Source organism: Triturus cristatus, chromosome 6, assembly GCF_964204655.1.
Source record: "Triturus cristatus chromosome 6, aTriCri1.1, whole genome shotgun sequence".
Classification (NCBI taxonomy): domain Eukaryota; kingdom Metazoa; phylum Chordata; class Amphibia; order Caudata; family Salamandridae; genus Triturus; species Triturus cristatus.
The window spans coordinates 959,961,663-959,983,764 of record NC_140589.1 but is presented as its reverse complement, the minus strand read 5'-3'; the positions used below and the strand labels follow the sequence as shown (position 1 = coordinate 959,983,764).

The 22,102-nt window shown below is 45.5% G+C and overlaps 1 protein-coding gene across 1 annotated transcript in view; it reads left to right on the top strand.

The window, feature by feature from the left end:
- Positions 1-22,102, top strand: part of LTV1 (LTV1 ribosome biogenesis factor) — a 212,566-nt gene that overhangs the window by 106,016 nt on the left and 84,448 nt on the right. The window contains exon 8 of the mRNA XM_085611659.1: positions 14,157-14,299. Coding sequence (XP_085467785.1) covers positions 14,157-14,299 — 143 coding nt within the window. The remainder of the gene's footprint in view (positions 1-14,156; positions 14,300-22,102) is intronic.

Here is a 22,102-nt window from a genome sequence, read left to right as displayed (position 1 = left end):
CATTAGGTCTCTTGAGCATCTGTTAGCTATAAGAGACCATTTCTCTAGAAATGTCTTCACCTCCACGAATAGACCCGGTATGTTCCTTATGCGGAGTCCATTTGGAATGACTCCTGCTCTCAAATATTCCAACATGAACTCCGCATGAGACTCAGTCCTTCTAGTTTTCTTTTTGAGGTTGAGTAATTTCAACCAATCGTCATTAAAGTTATTCCCGGTTGTAAATTGTTTGTCTGTGGTGGAGCTACCCCCCAGAAGTTTTGAAAAGTCCTCATCTGTGAACCCGAAGGTTTTGATCCTATCCATATCGTGTCGAGGACGGTCCAATATGTAATCAAATGTACCACAATAGATTCAATCCCTACCCCTCGTGCCAAAGCACTAAGGTATATCCAAAGAAGAGGTTCACACGATTAGAAAATAGATACAAATACATATAAAATCATAAAGAAGGAAAGAATGAGAAATTAAGGTGAAAAAGAGCTCCAATTTCCAGAAGGAGTGAAGAACCCTCACAGCAACGTGCTGGGGAAATCAGTAAATTACAGCAGAGGGACCCTGAATATATTAGTAGGTGAGGAAGGAATCAGGGAAAGAGACTAATGAAAAACAAGACTTCCTACACTATACCACTTAAATTGAAGGCAATATGTCCATGTAATAAAGTAATACCCACAGTCAACGGTATATAAAACTATATTATTTCATTTATTAGTTCATTTTATCATTTTTTTATCATTTTTTTCAACCACCTCAGTATACATAAACAATTTTCATACTGTGTTGTAATACATATAATATGGTTCACATCAAACTATTGAAGCACAATTTATGGTTAATTGTACAACCATGACATAAATAAGAAAACATATATACCACATATATGACACACAATTTAAAGACAATAAATCTGCAACTCAAGAAAACAACAATATATTGACAATTAAAATCATAGGTTGTATAATTTAAACATAGGACCAACACCTACGCGCGTTTCGGAGCTCAAAAATGATCTTTACAGGCTCCTTCTTCAGGGCGTGTTACAGTGGTCTTTCAGAGGAGAAAAAGGCTTCAAGGCCTAGTTTGATGTCCAGCACTCATACATTGGATTTAAACATTTGATTTTGACAGCCGTTGGTCTGTGGGTATAAAAAATCACAATAAGTGATTGTGAATATTATTTAGCTTTCTTTAAATTTATTAGAGATAAAATGGAGCAGGAGCTATAGAATGAGTAAAGGAATAAAGACCTCTATGTACACCCGTGATAGAGCAAACACCCAAGAACAGGAGTTTATGTGAGGAAATGCCATTATAGTTCCAAAGAGCCTAAGTACAAAAGAATAAAATATTGAAGAAAAGAAGAATTCAGAAGGAGTAATAAGTTTTAGTGACAACATACTTGCCGATGACAGATTCTTATACAGAGGGAGACCAGTGACGAAGTTTCCTAAGTCTTTAATTTTAGGATTTGAGGGACTATAATAAGAAGAAAAGAATAACCAAGGTTAAATCTGAAAACATAATGGGGTACCAAGTGAAACTAGGCAGAACTCACGAGGCTAGCATAAATTACAGAGAGACTGGGGTGGAGATTTTCCTTATATACTAAAGGCAGTTTACGATTGTATCTATCAAGCGTATAAAAAAGGGATCTATATCCAATGAACCTCTAGCAGAAATGGCTAGGTTATCCGTCACGAATGATGCAAATATCATCTCTCACGATAGGACATTATGGTTTGTTCAGTGGGTTGTACGACTAATGATGGGTAGGATTGTAGGAAGAACTAAGGAATATCTTGTAACTTCCTACAGCGTCTCTTAATCTCTGAGCTAATGTTATGTCTTCAGACTTAATTCAATATGGCTGAACGAGCATGCAATGATATCCAGAAAATTCAGCCATGGTGGTCACATGATAAACCATCGCCTTAAAAATGTACCAAGGAAAAGCTAATATAAATGCCTGGATGTATTAGAGAAGACTCAATGTATATCTCGCTAAGTCCACTCGCTTGCCCAGATGTAGCAAAGGAGAACACAGACGGTACATTGGAGGCCTATCAGGGAATTGATTTAAGTGCGATATGCACACCTGAAAAGGCAAAGTGGTCTCATAGTTTGATAGGGTACTGAATTAGAATTGAAAACCGAAAATATACAGATTTTAGTTTTTATAAGTATGATGGAGAAACGAAACCTAGAGAATATATGCACGAATTGCTAACCTAAGTTGTATAATAGAAGGCAAATGAATTACCTGTTCTCCTTATTCATTCAGTCTTACGGAAGGCTAAATACACTCAAACGTGAATCAGGTATGTAGCGTAAATATTGACACTCGTAGGGGCAATCTATAATAGAATTACGAATAGTTTGCATATAATGCTGAAAAGGATGGCAACGTAGACATATTTTTAAGGCAACCAAAGAGGCTGAAACTAGCTTATAACGGTTCTTACCGAGCAATTAGGCAAAGGCTTGTCAGGGATTCCAAGGTAGACGTTCAAAATCAGGAGTGTGTGGAACCTGGCATTTCTCTTATGGGGAGAACCAGGAAATAATGAGAGAGCAAATCAGATGCTAGGCGTAAATATTAACGCTCGTGAGAGCAATCTACAATGAAATTGCATGTAGTATAAAAGTGATGCTAGAAAAGCAGCGTATTAATCTTACCGGTCAGTTCAGCAAAGATTCATCAAGGATTCCATGGTTAGCGCTCTTCAGGATAAATGTGTGGAAACTGGCGTTTCCCTTATAAGGAGAGCCCGGAAGTGATGATCTAATAATGGGCACTGAAATAGGACTACACATGAAACGGGGAAGCAACATAACGATATATTCTCCATTCAGAATGCAAGCCATAAGATCGTCAGTAGCGGCGGACATCTTGGAAGTGGAATAAGGCTCTCTACATATACCTGAGACAACACGTAACAATTGTGCCTCATTGATGAATTTTTACCAATAATTAAATTAAAAGTTGAAGGACAGGAATTACTCGATCCAGGAACTAATGAAGTCTTATGATGGACACTAAAATGAGACTGCAAATGAAACAGGAGCGCAACCTTAAAATGTATTCTCCCATCGGAACGCGGACCATAAAATGGGCAGTCACGACGGGCATCTTAGGGGGAGGAATTAACCCCTCCGTAAAGAGTTCCTAACATTTACCTTAGTTGGCACATAAAGATTAAGCCTCATGGATGAATTTTAACCAGTTGTTAATTTATACATATGGGGCACGGATTGGGTGACAAGAGTATGGTTAGTGGTCCCGGGTGTGCTATATGGTCTAACATTACAGGGGTGTGTATTTAGCCCACCAGAACAGACCCTCCAGGATTTCGCGATTTGCCGCAAAATCAGCACTTTTGTAAAAATGCCTTGATTTTTACAAAAGTGCCCACGAAATTGAAGGAATGCGTCTGGAATAGATTATCATTGTTTGAAATGCCACAAAAAGACCTGCACAGTTGCTCAAATCTGCTCGCACACCGAAAAAACATGACATCACGATTCTCTCAACTGTTCTTTGGGGGAAAGTTGGTGCTTTTGGGTGCGCACATGCTTTAATTCCATTAATAGACGGTCTAAAGCCAGACACAGGAAGTATTGGTCCTCAAGATTCTGTAACTCATTATTTTGTGTTTTGGTCTGTGGTGCCGTTGACGTAACTGGTACCCTCTATTTAATTTTTATTACCAGGAAAGTGATTCCGAGGCCGTTTGGGCGGCCTGGCCACGAAATTGATAAAGCGATTAAAATACGTGTACTTCAATTAAATGCTGTAATCCATGTTGTCTGTAAGCGGATGTGCCGAGGAGAGTGCACATTGACAGAAAGAGGAACAGTCACACTTTATCTCTCACCAGTTAGCGTTAGCACACCCTCCGAGCTGTAAACCCCCAGCGTTAGTATTAAAATGGCTGTTCTTAAGGCTTTAAAAATGAGCGTTCAGCAACTTCAGCCGAGGTAGATGAAACAGCACACCCCACCACCTCAGCGCGGGGTGGGATAAAAGATGTAAGCGGCTTGTGATGAGGAGCTGCACTTTTGTATTTGATATGGAAAGTATCTTTTTGGCACACTTGCCTACATCGACGCGCATCAAAAGAAGTACCTTTGGCTATCAGTATGAAATAAATACTCTCTCTTCTCCAGGAAAGCCCCTGTCACCTTTCTGACAACATGCTTGTACTTGCTCCGACTCCTGTGGCAGCTGATGGTACTGGATGAGTACTGGAAGAGAAAGCACCCTATAGGGAAATAATGTCTGTAGATGTTAAAAAGAGAGAAGACGAAGGTTGAAAAAATAACTGTCACTTTGATGCTGTACTTTACATAGGTTTGCCTGAAGTATGTGAAATCTTATATATGTGTCATGCATGCACCCAGCATGGCTATATCTGTCGTCATACAAAGAGCCAACCTCCTGTGTCACCACCTCCTGTGACCATAACCAGTTCTAAACAACTACTCCAGTCAAAAATACTTTTCCAGCATAACACACACCTCCATCATAGCAAACGCCTTCATATACTATATATTCTCTGTCAGAAATGCAGACCCATCCGGTTTGACATAGCCATCCCCTCTGCCTTAACCAACTACGTAAACCGTTCCTCCTGCATCTATGGCTACTGTGACTAACATCTTCTTCACTTTTACCAGTTGTACTTTTCTCATTACTTCATCGCAGGGGTGCATTTAGGCTTGCAAGAATGTCTTAGACTCTCGCGGGCAAGCCAATTTAAAAGTAGAGAGTTATGATTGTCCTTGGGATCTTTATTTCCCTTGGGCCATATCACTCCTGCGGAAATCAGAGTCCTGCAAGTTCTCTGATTGGCTGCCAGCAACATGCGAAAAATGTTGCTGCCAGCCATAGCAGCACTCTGGGACTGAGCATAGCAAACAAATACTCTAAGACACTTTAAACATGCCTATTTGAAAGTGGAATAGTCTGCTAAAACAGTTTCCATTGATTTAAAACTGATTGCGAGTAAAATAAAGTGCCGCAATAATGCCGCTAAATTTGCAAATCTATGCCGCAATATCCTGGGGGGGGGGGGGTCTGTTTAAAGCAGGTTTACCAGGATATGTTGCATGTACACTGCAGTACTTTGTATCTATTCTTCAAAGACACCTTCTCTGTGGTTTTCATCTGGACTCTTATTCCGGTGAGATCTTGATATGGGAGGAGGGTCACTTGTCGAAAAGAGCAGGAATGAGAGCATGAACAAGGGGAGAAGCTGCTGAACAGAAATAATACTAAAGCAATTAAGAACAGCTGAAAAAGGGTTAAAAGAAATAAGAGTCCTTAACATGTTGACCAAATGCAAAAAATGAGAGCATTTTTTTTATCTGACAAACTACCATCATGGAAAGTTCCAGTGATCAAAATCCTTGCTTAGTGAGCTAAAAATAAATACTGTCCAACTGCTTGATGATTGTGATGGAATAGGACAGCGTACTGTAGGCCTTGATGCAGCAGGATCCATTTTCCACTGATATACAGTTTAGTTATACAATGCAATTTTATGCTTCCCCTTTCTTTTAAAAAAAGACTTTGCTATAAGGTTTTCAGTCAAATGTGCTATTACATGTTCTACTAGTTGATTGTATTATGTTTTAAAAGGCAGAACATTTTACTCCTAATAATCATGTATTCTTGCTAATTTGAGAACATCTCCATTTACAAATGTACCTGGGCAGGAGTTGAGCTCAGCCTGCCACTCTCCCAACTTGCAGCTGTTGCATCAGTTCAGTTAACTTTTGTGGTCCTAGTTGGAGTCGTTCTCCTGTTTTTGTCCCAAGCTAATGTCAGTTTTCCTTCTTCCCCATTTGGTATGCTAATCAAATAGTCTTGCGATTTCCCCTACAACCTCTTTCCCTCTTTTTACTACAGGGCAATAGTGCAGGGAAGCAGAGGCAAGAGGAACTGTCAAAGAGGAGACCAGATGCCTATGTTTGGGTAATGAGCGGTGTGCCAGTCTGTTGGAGCTCTGTTACTAAGAGAGTCACTTTGGCCAGAGTCCCTTGGAAATGATAGAGGGTGTAGGGAGAGAGACAGGAAATAGTGGAAAGAGAGACACCCAATGTGCAAAAGGAGACTTGTATAATCTAGATCCACCAGTGTCAGCACTTGAAGGTGTTCTCTCCATAGGCTTATCTCTTCCGCTTTGGGACCATTGATCTTTAATGTGGTTCTCCTATGCTTATTGCAAGGAGTACTGAGATTTAGTTCCATTATCGGGGAAAAGTCTGAGAAAGCAAATTTGAAGTGTAATCAACAGCTATGCAGGGCTTAAAGGGGTGAGATTAAATGTCTGACAGAATAAGAAAAGAGCTGGAATGGAAACCGATTCAACTGCATTGTTGGGGTGGGGGTATTGGTGGCTGTTATTGAACAGCAATAACATATATAACAGATGATGTTACAAAGAAAGAAACATTTCTTTGGGGGGGATATTTCAGTAAAAATGCCACCACAGGGGAGAGCTATAGAGCAGGGTGCACAGGCATGTACCTTAAAGGGAGTTTTGGGGATGTTAGGTTCTAGTGTACACTAAAGCATCAGTCCCATCAGCAGTTTCTAGACCACTGGATTATGGTAAATAACTACAGAGGACCTGCAGCTCTCCTACTAACCTCCATTGCCTCAGTCTCCTCTAGCAGGCATGCACCAACAGACCCACCATCCCCAAATTAGGCCACAGAGACATAGTATATAAGAAGCAGCTCAGCACCCTACCCCTTGCTCTTCGTCTTCTCTGGGTCAGCCACCAATGTTCATGCTCTACTGGGCGACTAGTTGCTCACTACACAGACCCTAGTCATACCTGCCTCATTTTTAGCATCTCAGTTTCTCATGCTCTTTGTTTTGACAGTAGTATTTACTCATCGGCTCATGTTTCTACAACTGCTGCAAGATTCTTGCCAGTCTGATGTGTCATCCACACTGGAGTAATATTTCTTCTGCTGAGTGCAACAGGAGCCCTCACCCTCCTGACAATAGAGAAACACGGAGGCTAGCTACCTTATCTGAAAAACCAGTAGAATTCAATGTGGCGAGCACTAGGGACCTAAAGTAGAAGCCGCTGAAATGTGCCAGGCTGCTCCCTTATGACATCCATAGTGACATAAGGCCATCCTGCAGCCATAACCACAAAATTAACACAAAGTAAAACCATATTGTCAGAAAAGTGGATTATTAGTTGAAGAGGTTGAGTCACCCTCACCAAGCAATAATGTTACTATTCTGTATTGGGTTCAGTTAGGTTAAACAGTAGCTCAGTCATGAATAGCTGTTGCAGAGCAATCCGACGTAACTAAAAGGTAAACAAATATAAAGCAGTTATCTGTAACAAAACAGTTAATAAATCAGAAACGCAGAACAGTAAAAATCATGTTCCAATTTATATAAAAATAATATATTGTTTTATCTTTAAATAGACATCAAAATGACAAACTTCTGATGAAAGGAGAGTTTTCTAGCATTAAAAGGTGCCAACTGCGGTATCTAGTCGTGCTAGACGGAGTCAAGTTGAATAGTTGAGGTCGACCGCGATGGAGCACGGGTTGGATACAGAAACCTATTTCGTACCATTTAATTTTATCTTATAACGTAGTCTCTGAAGTGGAAGTTGAAGATACTCAGCGGCAAGGCAGCAGACAATGGTAGAGATGGGTTCCCAAGGCTGGATAGACACCGGACCAAGTCCCAATGAAGCTGTTGACTTTTCGCAGAAAATTCATAGTGGAAGAAATAAAAAATTCATGCCCGAGGTAGGTCCCTCATCTGTTGCCTTCTCTCAGTAAAGATTTCTACCTTCGGATTTAGTCACTTTTTTTGAGCTCTGATTCCTCCAGCGGGGTAAGACTGCAAGCTGTAGCTGAGCAGCTCCACGAGGCTGGATAGCTTCTCCACGACGTCCCACTGAAACGGTTTTGCTACTACAGAAATGCTCTGATGGAGAGCAACCTGAATTGGCCCAGCAGCAACGCACCTTCGTCAGATTGACTTGGCAGATTTTATGGTTAAGCAGGAGAAGTAGACTCTGACACTTCTCCAAGGGCCCCAGGAATATAGGGACACCATTTGGGAGTCAGGCCTCCCTCCAGTGGAAGCCACGAACAAGTCCAGGGAAAGTCCAGTTGGAGCTGGGCTCTTCAGGAAGGTGAGCTTCCTGAGGCTTTTTGTTACCCTATATCCAGGGTCACTCACTGGAATTATGCAGCAGAAGAGGACAAAATTATGCGGCAGGGTTGACTGAATTATGCTGAAAGAAAAGGCAAATTATGCGGCATAATGCAGCACAGTTTGTGATAATATTACTTCATTATTTTGTCATTTTTACCCTTGGGTATAGTGTCTGAGAAAAGAGTTCACCTTAAGTAGTACACATTTTGCATCCAAATACAGCAATAAGCTACTAAAGATGACCAGTCAACCTTGGCGGAAAGCCTTCTACTGCGCAGGAACCCAAATCGCCATGTTTGTTGTAACTTTTGATCTGTTTGAGTTAGAAAGTTTTTTCTTGTTAAAATCTGCAGATTATGTGGCAAATGCGGCAAATCCATAATCATGTGAAAATCACTGCAGCAGCAGAATCTCATAATTCCTGTGGCCCTGTCCAGTAATTTAACAGAAGGCTATCCAATTTGCCCTTGGAACTCACAATTCTATCCTTGGTTCAAGAGGAAGCAGGTCCAGCCTTTGGGGTCTCTTCCTGCAGGAAAACAGCAGGTACAGTCCTCCTTCTGAGTTCCAGTCCTTTGGTTCAGCAGTGTGGTTCCCCATCCTGAGAACAATTCACATCTCTCAGCAGACTGCAGGGTGACAGTTGGGGATTATCTCAGAAAGGAATACTTGGGGCTTTAGGCAGGAAAAGGCTAATTTTATAATAGTGGCATTTTCAAAACAGTAATTTTAAATCCAACTTTACCTTCAGTTGTGATTTTAAATTACTTTTAACTTGAGTGGTTGGGCAATGGTTTTAGCTATTCCCAAACTGGTTATACAAAAAGTGTTATAATGTAACTTTTCTTTCAGAGAGCCAACCTTGCCACAATGAAAAATGATTTCGGAGATTTATCACTATAAGGACATGTGAAATTTAAGATGTAATTCCCAACTTTTTAAATACCCTTCACCCTACCTTAGGGGTGACTTACAAGTATTAAAAAGGAAGGCTTAGGCCCGGCAACAGGTGTGCTTAAAAACTGCACAGCTAGGCTGCCAGGGTAAATCCTGAGCCATTTTTTCACCTCTCGCTTGGTGGCACAATGGGTGCTGAAGTCCACTATTGACATCGAACTTACAGGCCTTGAGCATCTTATATTAGGTAGGGCTTTCCAGGTAAGGTACTTATATCAATCTGAGATTAGCCAACTGCACACATTTTTAGGGGTCAGAAAACACACGCACACACACACACACCCCCCACACACCCCTGTGTTGAGAGTTAGTAAACCAGCACTACATCTATCAAAAAAAGTACGGCTGATCCTGCAAAAAGGGCCTATTCCTCACTCATATTCCATTATAAAATGTTGTGTGTGGCAGTCACCACCAACGACCAGTGTTTAATTTGAGTCAGTGGTTTCCAGTGGTGCCCACCGGCACTCATGTTTGGGGAGTGTCACTTTTTGTTTCATCTAACATTGACCGAGAACAAGAGAGAGAAAAACCAACACAGTGTAAAAAAGGAGAAAGATGGAAAAACAGTCACAGAAGTGGAACACAGAAACCTGCAAGAGAGTGATAAGGGGGCAGGTTGTTTCTGGCGGTTGATGAGTCATGAGGTGGATTCAAGTCTGCGCACTCATGCGCCAACATTTAACAGCACTGGCAGCAATCTTCTTAGAAGAGCTTTAAGGACTGGCACTCATTCCTTTACAAATTAAGCACTGCTGAGGACCCTAGCACCAGAGTCTCTCACATGACTTCCTAAAGCCCCCGACACCCCATCCCAAAAGGGCTGATACCCAGGACAAACTTTCAAATAAAAGCAGATTGAAAAGCTCTCTAGAACATTGCATGTGCTGGATATTCCAAGATCAGAGAATGCAGCAACTGGGTGACTGCTAAACTTAAAAATCTGCATCCCAACCAACAGCAAGTGGCCTAGAATGAATTAAAAAGAATGTGAAAGGATGGAATTTGTGTCTGATGGATGAAGACCTCTACTTACTCTAGAAAGCTCCCATGAGCTTTGAAGCCAAAGTACACTACCGAACCCATCCTGCTTCAGTTCTGGAGTTGACTGTCGGACTTGAAGCACCCAAATGGAGATTCTAAAATTCTAACTCCAGTCAAGAATATCGAAACCCTATCTTCACCCAGACCTATTCTGCTAGGCTCATGTCTCCTAGACACTGACAGTAGCAGCTGAGTCGAGACACAGACAAAAGGGATCCCTACTACCTTGCTTGTGATGGGTGTTCTATCACACCAACTGTAGGAGAGTAGGGTCTGCTATCCTATGGTCACCCCAAATTTTTGCTTTTTGCTTCACTGGGTTTTGACATATTGAGGCTGTGGGCCTGCTAATCAGACCCCCAGCCTGCTGTTCTCTCTAACTAAATTGTCACTATGCACCCTAGGTGCATAACCAATTGGAATTGGATCACCCTGTGAGCCCCTGTACCAGTGTACACTAGGTACCCAGGGCATTGGTGTATCTAAGGCCTACCAGGGGCTGCAGCATGTATTATGCCACCCCAGGCCTGGCCTAACAAATTTGACACAACTGGCTGATCACTCAGCTGGGGTAAGTTGGTGTAACCACCTCTTACTTAGGTGTAGTATACCTATACCTAACCTTAAATGGGACACCTGGTAACCTATAAGTCACTCTTATGGCAGGCCTTGACAATCCTGAAGGCAGAGTGCTGGGTTCCATGTGAGATGGTGCTCTGGCAAGAGCTGAGCCTGTCTGCAGTGGTCGGAACAACTTCCTTCTACCGTTTCCAGATATCGTCATACCATATACTCTTAAGTGCATTATGAACCCCGCGGTTAAATGCTATCTTTGGTTTGGCTTTATCAAAACATGTCGAGTAAGGTGTCATACGAATTGGAATACTAACCCCTCGCCAATTCTGGCGACGGGGTTAGCATTCCACCCTTCTAGAGGGACACGACATGTACAGTACCTGAAACCCGGGTAAAATCAGACATAGCCTCAGCTCCACAAAATGGATGCTGCCACCACAGACACAAGTCTGCCCTCCTGCTGCTGGGAGTCCTTCCAGCTTGGGAGACGTGGACAAAGGGTTTCCTGCCAGGGGAGGTGCGAGTACCACCCCAGACAGGATTTTGTGTATTGGTCAGGTAGGGCTTGAAAGGAATCAGACATGCCTGAGGCTCACAAGGAGCCTCGGTGCATATGCCAGTTCAAACCGGTCCTGGGGCACACCAGCCCCGGACCTGGGGCGAGCTGGACAAAGGATTGGGGGTGTAACCACCCCCCTTCCTGGTCCCACCCTTAGGGAGGGACCTAGCAGGTAGTCCGGCCCCTAGAATCCGCTTAAAGGTAGGAGCTGTGTCCCAAGACTTCAGACATCCTGGAATCAACTTGAAACTAAGAAGAAGACGGGAACTTCGACGCTCTGCTGCACAGAGGACAGAAGGAAATCTCCCCTATGGTCAGGGAGTGACCATCTTGCTAACGCAAGCACCAACCAGCTATTCGACGTCTGCTTTGCCGCCGCCTCCCGCCGGAGCCCGAGCCAAGAGCCCGACAAGACCTGGACCTCGAGACCTCTCACAGCCCGATCCACAGTCCCTGCAAAGAAGGAACCCGTGGAGGCACCGAGACACGTGGAGCCAGCCATCTTGAAAGACCGACGACAAGCTGCAAACGCGACAACAGAGGCTTCCTCCAAGTTGTGCATTGGGTCCTGAGAAGCCCAACACCCGAGCAGCATCTGCACCAAAGGTGAGCCCTCCAGCATCTCCACGATCTGCGTGGGGCCCCTCTGCATTTTGCATCTCGACGCGCCTGCCCGGTCTCTGGCCCGTTGGCTAGCGGCCATTTTGGCGACCTAACTTGAAATCAACGACGCTGGTCTGGTTGCTCCAGACTGGCCCCAGCTGCTCTCCAAAGGAGCAGCCCCTCTGACCTTGCTGGTCAGAACAATCAGCTTCTTCTCTTTCCACGACTCCTGCCTTTGCCAAGGCTTGTTTGCCTCTTTCGAGTCGCCGACACCGCCGACAGCGAGAGCCTGCGTGGGACAGCTCGTGAACCGACTCCTGGACGTCGTCGACCTTCAGGGACCACGTGGCTGCGGAGACAAGCTACACTTCATCACCTGTTTGCACCCGACATCGCCTGGTACCTACCTGGTGCCACGCCGGTCACTGGCTAGTGACTGTGAACACTGTCCCCTCTGCTTTCAGGTCTTCTACAACTCCGATCCACTCTTGGATCCACCGCATCTCTTCTGGACCGACCGCCTGCAGCATCTTTTTCATCAGGCTCCATTGAATCGATAGAAGAAACCCGACGCACTTCGAGACCTATGCACCCGCTTCCTGTGGGTGAGGTAAAGCTGGCACTCCGGTGCCCAAGTGTAGAGAAACATCTCTAGAGTCTGTGTTTTGAATCTTAAATTCGTAGTCCATCCAGAAGACCCTTCTAGCAGTAACTTTTGAACTTTTACGCACCCATTGAAAACCTATGGGAGCACGCGTGTAACTTTCCTCACTGCACACGCGACCCGTGGACCTCCTGGTCACTAACTGAAGTTAGCTCCTTGTAGGCCCAGCGATTCTAGAGGCCCTAGGCCTTTTCCCTTTCCTGTTCGTGGTACTTATACCACTATTTTAGTATATGGTTTGATCGGCCACCAGGGCCTATCCATATAAAGTGCAACTTCTGTATATTATAACATTGTCTTGTTTAACGATTTGTGCTCATAAAGAGTCTAGGGGATACTTTGAGTAATAAATACATATATATTTTGAATATATATCTGTGTGGTGTCCTTTCATTGGTATAAAGGGGGGTTACATATGGTAAAACAGCCTGCTTAACATGCTTTAACGAGTTTAGCCTCAAAGACTGCTTAGCCTACGCTACCACTAGGGCAGCTAGTCTGAAAAGGTTGACTTACAACCACACCATAAGGGTTGCTTGGCATGGTACAAGGTGGTCACTTTAACTAGTGAACAGCATATACCAGGCCAACTTCTCACATTGCTTCTCACACCAACAGACAAGACCCTGGCAATCCTTCCACAGAACTATGCAAGCTGATGCACCACTCAGCATCCCTGATCCCACCTGCAAAGATATATCTGCACCTTCAGCCGATCCTGCTGGACAGGTAGCAGTATAACCCATCATATGCACTCCTATTTGTCAGATTGGGATTGAGAGCATACAGTGAAATCCTTACATGCCCTACGTGATCTAAAATATTAATCTGTGCCTTCTTTTCAGTGTATTTAGAGTGTAGTAAGGCTTAAATTCAGAGCTCCCACATGGACTGATCTGTAGGCTCCAGCTAGTAAAGATTGTGACTGCCATTTAATTGTAGGGATGTGCTTTTGTCAGCACTCCCCTTCATCTTCTGGGAATCTGCACTCTCTTTCACTGTTTATTATTGGCTATGGCATATAAAGTTCCCCCAGTGATTTGTGTCTCAAGTTGATAATTGTACCAGTGACTTTGGGTTTTTGGACAAGTCTGTTTTCTCTGGCAAATATATGTTATCCATATGGTATGAAGGAACACTTCCAAATAGACTTCCCAGAGTTTTGAGATTCTGACCAGATGCTTAACAATTATCTGTCTGTTTAAAAGGTTCTCGTAAGAGAATTCTTTCTGTTCGGGCTTTCCTTGCTTGCATTTTCCTTTTTTTGTTATTTTGCTATGAATACATGCTACCATGTTACAATTTTCGTATGCCGTATTGTGAGTAATTTAAAACCTTCTTTAGTTGCACTAAAAAAAAACCATTTCATTTACATTATATATCCAGGCGCCTCTAGGTACTCCTCGATCAAAGCTGTTTCACAGAAGATAAAGTTGGTTCAACAAGGGAGACACTATTGCTGATTAGCTCCAGAGTTAGGAATATCAATGTCTAGCTCACTGCATAATTAATCTGAGTTGTATGTTCTTGTGACTTCCCTAAAGTTGTGTGAAACTTGAAGATCTAGAGCCCAGAGACGGTCTTGATGCCCTTGCACATGAAGATGAATCATCTGAAGAAAATGAAGAAATGGAAACATTGGTTATTGAGGAACCAGGAGAAAAATGGGACTGTGAATCTATTTTAAGTAAGTCTCAAGTATTTTGTGTTATTTGAAGTTGTTAAAATATATTTTGTCATCTTGTTTTTCAAATGTTTGGACTCCCTCCCTAGAATTGAGTTGTTGAGGAATTAATGATTAGATGTTACTGAATTTGATTTCTAATATTTTAGGGATAATATTCTACATCTAAAGTGATCCCTTTGATTTCATTGGAAACATATTTGTATTTGGGTTATGCTTTCCCTGCCTAAAAGCTTTCTGCAATTATTTGTCTACTTACCAACTCAAAATTTCAATTGAATATTACCTGTTAAGAGACCACCATATAAGAAACTTTTATAGTTTGTTAAATGTTTTATCCAAGCCCCATGGTGTGAATGTCTGTCTTTTCTACTTAAACTGATGGCCCACTATATTTGTTATAATGTGTAATCATTACTTTGTACACTAATTCAAAATTTTGTAGGGAAAGGTATCCAACTTGTATATCAACTCGTTCTATACCATTTGTCTATATCACACTTGTTCATGATCTGGCTGTGTTTTGCTGTTGTGACTTATGGCACCTGTGAAATAGATTTTCAAATAAACGTATGCACATGAGTATGAACAGCAAGGGACATGATTCTACCTAAGGAATATTCGGAGTGATGGAGAAATCGGAGTCACACAAACTGTTAAATTCTTTCAGCAGCTTCCCCATGGTTTTATAGTTTTTATAGTATTTTATGGCATATGACCCATCCAGCCTCCAAACCAGTTCAGGACTCTTAAGTTATGGCACCATACCTTTTGTTATATTCTACGGCTAACGCTAGCCAATGGTTTTATATTTAAATTCAAATATATATTAATATTACACAGTGCCAATAGCTTCTGTGTAGTTCTAGTTAAGTCAGAGTATCCATGGGAAGAGTGTTTTTTGTTTTGCAAGTAACGTCAGCGCTATTTGAAGAATCTTCCCAAAAGTTACGAAAACAAAAGTTCATCCTACTCCGCTCCTCCCTGGAAAATTTCAGGGCGATCTGTGAATCAGGGACCGTGGAAAAGGATTGTCCCAAAATGCTTTTTCCCTAAGCAATTTCTCATAGGAATTTTAAGAAGCCCTTTAGAAGAAACAGCCACAACCCCTAGGGCCTCATCCGATTGTCACTCCTTTTGTGGCTACGGAAGGGGCTATCAGCTGCACTAACCCTATTCCTGCCAGTGCACCCCGCAAGTTCAGCAACCCATGCGGGCCGTGGACGCAGTTCACCCTGGCCCCTTGAGTCGGGAAACCAGAAGTTGAGCCAAGCCACAATCCCCTCCTCCACTGCAAAACCTTCCTAGTCCAATTCCCACAGGATCACTTTCGGCCAGTCGGTGGCAGAGTATGCCATCATCTCTACAACCGGCGAGACATTACATCGGACAGGTGGGTGTTGCAAATAGTCCGAAGGGGCTATTCCCTCCCCTTCAAGACTGCTCCTCCATCTATGCCTCAGTGTACGATCGGCTGAAGGAGGATCACCTTGCTTTACTCGGCGAGGAAGTCTAGACTCTCTTGACCAAGGGAGCCATAGAGAGGGTTCCCGGGCCCAAAGTATGCAGTGGTTGCTATTCCCGCTACTTTCTGGTCCGAAAGAAGGACGCAGGCCTTCATCCTACCCTACACCTCAGAGCCCTCAATTACTTCCTCAAAAAGGAGAAATTCAAGATGCTCACTCTTGCTCAGGTCCTGTCTGCCTTGGACCCAGGAGACTAGATGGTAGCGCTGGACTTGCAGAATGCTTATTTTCATATCCCCATCTTGCCTGCCCATCGTCGCTACCTGCGGTTCACGGTGGGCCATGAGCACTTTCAATTTGTGGTGCTCCCCTTTGGCCTCACCGGCGCCCCTCGGGTGTTCACAAAGGTGATGGTGTTGGTTGCAGCCCATCTGCGGAGATCAGGGGTTCCAGTAATTCCCAATCTTGACAACTGGTTGTTGAAGGCGGGTTCGCCTCAACCAGTTGTCTCCCACCTTCAGACTTCGGCGAACCTCCTGCATTCGCTGGGGTTCACTGCCAACGTGCCGAAGTCACACCTGACCCCCTCTCAGACGCTCCCTTTCATTGGAGCGGTTCTGGACACGGTGCAGTTTTGGGCCTATCCTCCCAAACGGCGAGTCAAGGATATTCAGGCTATGATACCGATGTGTCAGCCTCTATCCTGGATTCCGGTGAAAATGACTCTGAGGCTGTTGGGCCTTATGACCTCTTGCATCCTGCTAGTGACCTATGCACTGTGGCACATGTGGGCTCTGCAGCGGGACCTGAAGTTCCAATGGGCACAGCATCGAGGAAATCTCACCGACCTGGTTCAGATTTCAGAGAGCACTGCGAGAGACATGCAGTGGTGGCTAACAGACCGTGATTGGTTCAAGGGCAGACCCCTTTCACTTCCCCACCCATATCTCACAGTAGTGACGGAAGCGTCCCTTCTGGGATGGGGTGGCCATCTTGGGGAGGTGGAGATCAGAGGACTCTGGTCTCCGGTGGAAGCCAAGCTCCATATCAATCTCTTGGAGCTTCGGGCGATCAGACATGCACTGAAAGCTTTTTTACCGTCCATAAAGGGAAGGCTTGTACATGTGTTCATAGACAACACCACTGCCATGTGGTACAGCAACAAACAGGGCACGGTGGGGTTGTGGACTCTTTGTCAAGAGGCCCTGCTGGAACAACAGGGCATTTCCCTGGTGGTTCAACAACTGGTAGGTTCTCTAAACGCAAGGGCAGACAAACTCAGCCGAAGGTTCCTTGCGGATCACAAATGGCGTCTCCATCCAGAGGTGGCTCAAGGTCTCTTTCAGGGGTGGGTAGAGCCTTAGTTACATCTGTTCACCTCCGAAGGGAAAGCGCAATTTCAGCTGTTTTACGTTGGAGTTAACATAGCGGCCCTCGCTCGGCAACCCGAGTAGAGCTCAGGCCTCCTATACGACTTCCTGACAATACCACTCCTGCCCAGCGTGCTCAAGAAGATCAGGAGAGACCGGGCACAAGTCATTCTTGTGGCTCTGGACTTGGCATGGAGAGTTTGGTATCCCAAGCTTCTAGACATGAGCATCGATCCTCCGGTCAGGCTGCCCCTTCGGGAGAATCTTCTGTCACAGCAGAAGGGCAAGGTTCTGCACCCGAAGCTGTCCACTCTCTGCCCCCTTACGTGGAGATTGAGCAGCGACAGATGACAGCTTTCAGCCTTCCTCCTGAAGTCTGTGAGGTTATCTTGGCAGCCAAGCATCCCTCCACAAAATAGTTATATGCCTGCCGAGTGAACAAATTTTAAAATATTGTACAGGCCAGCCTATTGACCCATTATCTGAAGTCCTTCTGTTTAAACTTTCTTTGGCTCAGCAGGGCTCTTCTCTGGGCACATTGAAAGGCTATCTTTCGGCTCTTTCTTCGGCTGCCTGATCAGCCCTCCCTTTTCAAATCTTCTCTGGTGCAGAGATTCTTGTAGGGGTTAACTCACTTGCTTCCTTCTTCACTTTTTATTATGCCACAGTGAGACCTTAATTTGGTTCTCACTTTTCTGATGTTTGCACTGTTTGAGCCGCTGCATAACTGCCCTCTGCAGTTGCTCACCATCAAGACTGTTTTTTTAGTGGCAATAACCTCCGTCAGGAGCGTAAGTGAACTGCAGGCATTTTCTTCACAGCCTCCTTACCTGACTATCTTTCCGGGCCAAGTGGTACTCCAGACTAGGGCATTTTTTCTGCCTAAGGTGGGTAACACCCTTCCTTCTGGGACAGTCTGTTACCCTGCCCACCTTCTATGAAGCCCGCACTCTTCAAGGAAGAGGAGCGTCTCCATTGTCTGGACCTAAAAAGAGGGTTATTGTTCTACCTCGATCGAACCAGAGGGTTCCGGGTGGATGACCAACTCTTTATAGGATACGTGAGTGCAAAGAAAGGCTGTGCTGTTCAGAAGAGTGTTATATCCTGATGAGTTATCCTCTGTATAAAAATCTGTTACACCTTGGCAAAGAGAGACACCCCCCCCCCCCCCACCCCCTTGAAGGGCTTAAGGCCCATTCAACCAGGACAAAGGCATCCACCACTGCTCTTCAGCGTGGTGTTCCCATTTCCTATATCTCCCATCCTCCCCGCATTGCAGAACTGTTTTTAAGTGTCAGGCATGTTCCCATTGGGGGCCCTAGTTGTTCATTTTTTTTAACAGTCATTTCATGGCTTCATGCATCTGGTGTGGAAAGTACTGATGTCACATGGAGTTGACCAACGCCACCTACTGGCACGCAGGGGGTTCTGTTAAGAAAAATATTCCTTATCCAGCATGACGCTTAGAAGTTCAAGGGTGAGGAATCTGCGGTTAGATCATGTCTCTACCAGATAAGGCGTTACCGAAGGTAAGTAACTTGTCCATCAGGAATCTGGAGAAAAGAGGCAGCACAACACATAAATGTGCTGGAGCTGAAAAGAGTGTTCCTGGCCTTAAAAGCCTTTCAGAAACATCTACTTGGAAAATCATTACTAATTCAAATGGACAACACAACAAACCGGAGGAACAAAATCATTTGTCCTTTCAATGCTAGCACAAAGGATCTGGAGGTGGGCCATCCAGAGACAAATAAGCAATACATCTACCATGGAAAGACAATGTGGAAGCGGACTAGCTGAGCAGACAAGCCTCCACCTCACACGAGTGGGAACTGAATCAAACAGTAATCAAGAAGGTCTTCAGAAGATGGGGAACTCCAGAAATAGACCTTTTTGCAACACCAGAGAACGCAAAATGCCAATCCTTTGCGTCCTGACATTCATCCCGACACTCTATGGGGAATGCACTGCCGAAAGACTGCTCAGGGAGATTTTCTTATTCTTTACGACCCCCTCCCCCCACCGAACCTACTGTTCTCATTAGTAATCAACAAATGCAGACCATCGCAAATTACTTTGATACTCCTCACTCTACAGTGGGCGAGGTAGACCTAGTTCTCAGGCCTGATAGAGATGGCACACAACAATGTGCAGAGACTAGCATCGTTACAAGATTTGCACTCCATGCAGGGAGGTTAGGTTCTCCACCGAGAACCGAGCACACAAAGTGTAGCAGCATGGCTCCTGAAGACATCGAGTTTGGACACCTAGGACTTCCTGAGGAATCAATGGCAGTCCTCAGAGAATACAACAAAAAGAATTGACGAAGCTGTTCCTAAAGTGAAAGGGACGGACCATGTAGAGTGGATATTATATTTGGATATTGGAACCCTCACACAGCCTTCGGGATATCGTGAATTACGTACCCCTCAGGATGTAATGTAACATCATCGGGCTGCTCCTACGTCGAGTCGGCTGGTGCAATACCCGACGGGCTCTTGTTTGGAGAGCACTCTTATGGAGATCTTTTGATCCAATACAGCCGATAGGTAAAGTGGGAGTATGGGGGCTCTTGAATGATGTAGATGAACAATTGGTGATTATTAATTAAAATAGGGGGGAGTGCTATCTCAACAAGTTTATTATGATGCCACCTCACCTAGTTAAAAGGTTGTGAGGTGGAGTGTTGGTAACTCAGGGTTATGTTCTAAGTTATCTACACTGCCTCATCAGGGGTAGCACTCCCCCCTATTTTAATACCCGTCGGGTATTGCACCAGCCGACTCGACGTAGGAACAGCTTCGTCAATTCTTTTTGTTGTATACTTTAGGGCAAACTTAGCTGGACCTTCTTCCCAAAAGCCCATTCTGCCCCCCCCTTTTTTTGCTTAGTCCTCAGAGAAGCAAGAAGACTGACAACAAGGAAATGCTACACAGCCAATTGTGAGAGATACTCAAAGTGGTGCCATATATCTGGCCTCTTACAGGACAGGTCAAGGGACACTTCAGTTATTCGATACCTCACACACATGCTAGACCACGTGTACTCGTAGTACGGCCCGCGGCCCGGCATGCCTTCCTTGGTGGCCCGCGGACCTTGCAGACATCGTGCCTGTGTTTTTTGTTGTTGTTTTTTTTATGAGTGTCAAACACCGCCGGCTGCAGCAGCGCGGACTCTGCTCTATGGGGGCCGGGCGATCCTTTTAAAGACCATTCACTTGTTAATGAGGCTTTGTTGTATTTCACCTCTTCTTAGCGCCCCTGCATCTCCACTCTGACTGAGTGGAGATGCAGGGGCGCTAAGAAGAGGTGAAATACAACAAAGCCTCATTAACAAGTGAATGGTCTTTTAAAGACCTGTGAAGAACTCAGTGCGACTGTGTGTGTTCCCGGGAAGCTGTCTCAGCCCGGGCTGACACTCACGCGGGGTGAGGTGACAGAGGGTGACAGAGGACCGCAATTCAGAACACAATTGAAAGTATAGTTGTTGAGATAATATATGCTACTTAAAGGCACTATTTTTGCTTCTGATGAAGTGACCTCTATGCAGGAGACAGAGAGAGAGGGAGGGAGACAGGGATGCAGAGGGAGACAGAGGGAGGGAGTCAGGGGGAGACAGAGGGAGGGAGACAGAGACAGACAGAGGGTGGGAGACAGACAGAGGGAGGGAGACAGCGAGAGAGAGGGAGACAGCGAGAGAGAGGGAGACAGCGAGAGAGAGGGAGACCGCGAGAGAGAGGGAGACAGCGAGAGAGAGAGAGAGGGAGACAGCGAGAGAGAGAGAGGGAGACAGCGAGAGAGAGAGGGAGACAGCGAGAGAGAGAGAGGGAGACAGCGAGAGAGAGAGGGAGACAGCGAGAGAGAGGGAGACAGCGAGAGAGAGGGAGACCGCGAGAGAGAGAGAGGGAGACAGCGAGAGAGAGAGAGGGAGACAGCGAGAGAGAGAGGGAGACAGCGAGAGAGAGAGGGAGACAGCGAGAGAGAGAGGGAGACAGCGAGAGAGAGAGGGAGACAGCGAGAGAGAGGGAGACAGCGAGAGAGAGGGAGACAGCGAGAGAGAGGGAGACAGCGAGAGAGAGGGAGACAGCGAGAGAGAGGGAGACAGCGAGAGAGAGGGAGACAGCGAGAGAGAGGGAGACAGCGAGAGAGAGGGAGACCGCGAGAGAGAGGGAGACCGCGAGAGAGAGGGAGCGTGAGAGAGAGGGAGCGTGAGAGAGAGGGAGCGTGAGAGAGAGGGAGCGTGAGAGAGAGGGAGCGTGAGAGAGAGGGAGACCGCGAGAGAGAGGGAGACCGCGAGAGAGAGGGAGAGAGGGAGACCGCGAGAGAGAGGGAGACCGCGAGAGAGAGGGAGACAGCGAGAGAGAGAGAGAGGGAGACAGCGAGAGAGAGAGGGAGACCGCGAGAGAGAGGGAGACCGCGAGAGAGAGGGAGACCGCGAGAGAGAGGGAGACCGCGAGAGAGAGAGAGAGGGAGACAGCGAGAGAGAGAGAGAGGGAGACAGCGAGAGAGAGAGGGAGACAGCGAGAGGGAGACAGCGAGAGAGAGAGGGAGACAGCGAGAGAGAGAGGGAGACAGCGAGAGAGAGAGGGAGACAGCGAGAGAGAGAGAGGGAGACAGCGAGAGAGAGAGGGAGACAGCGAGAGGGAGAGGGAGACAGCGAGAGGGAGACAGAGCGAGAGAGAGGGAAACAGAGCGAGGGAGACAGAGCGAGAGAGAGGGAGACCGAGCGAGAGAGAGGGAGACAGAGCGAGAGAGGGAGACAGAGCGAGAGAGGGAGACAGAGCGAGAGAGGGAGACAGAGCGAGAGAGAGGGAGACAGAGCGAGAGAGAGGGAGACAGAGCGAGAGAGAGGGAGACAGAGCGAGAGAGAGGGAGACAGAGCGAGAGAGAGGGAGACAGAGCGAGAGAGAGGGAGACAGAGCGAGGGAGAGGGAGACAGAGCGAGAGAGAGGGAGACAGAGCGAGAGAGAG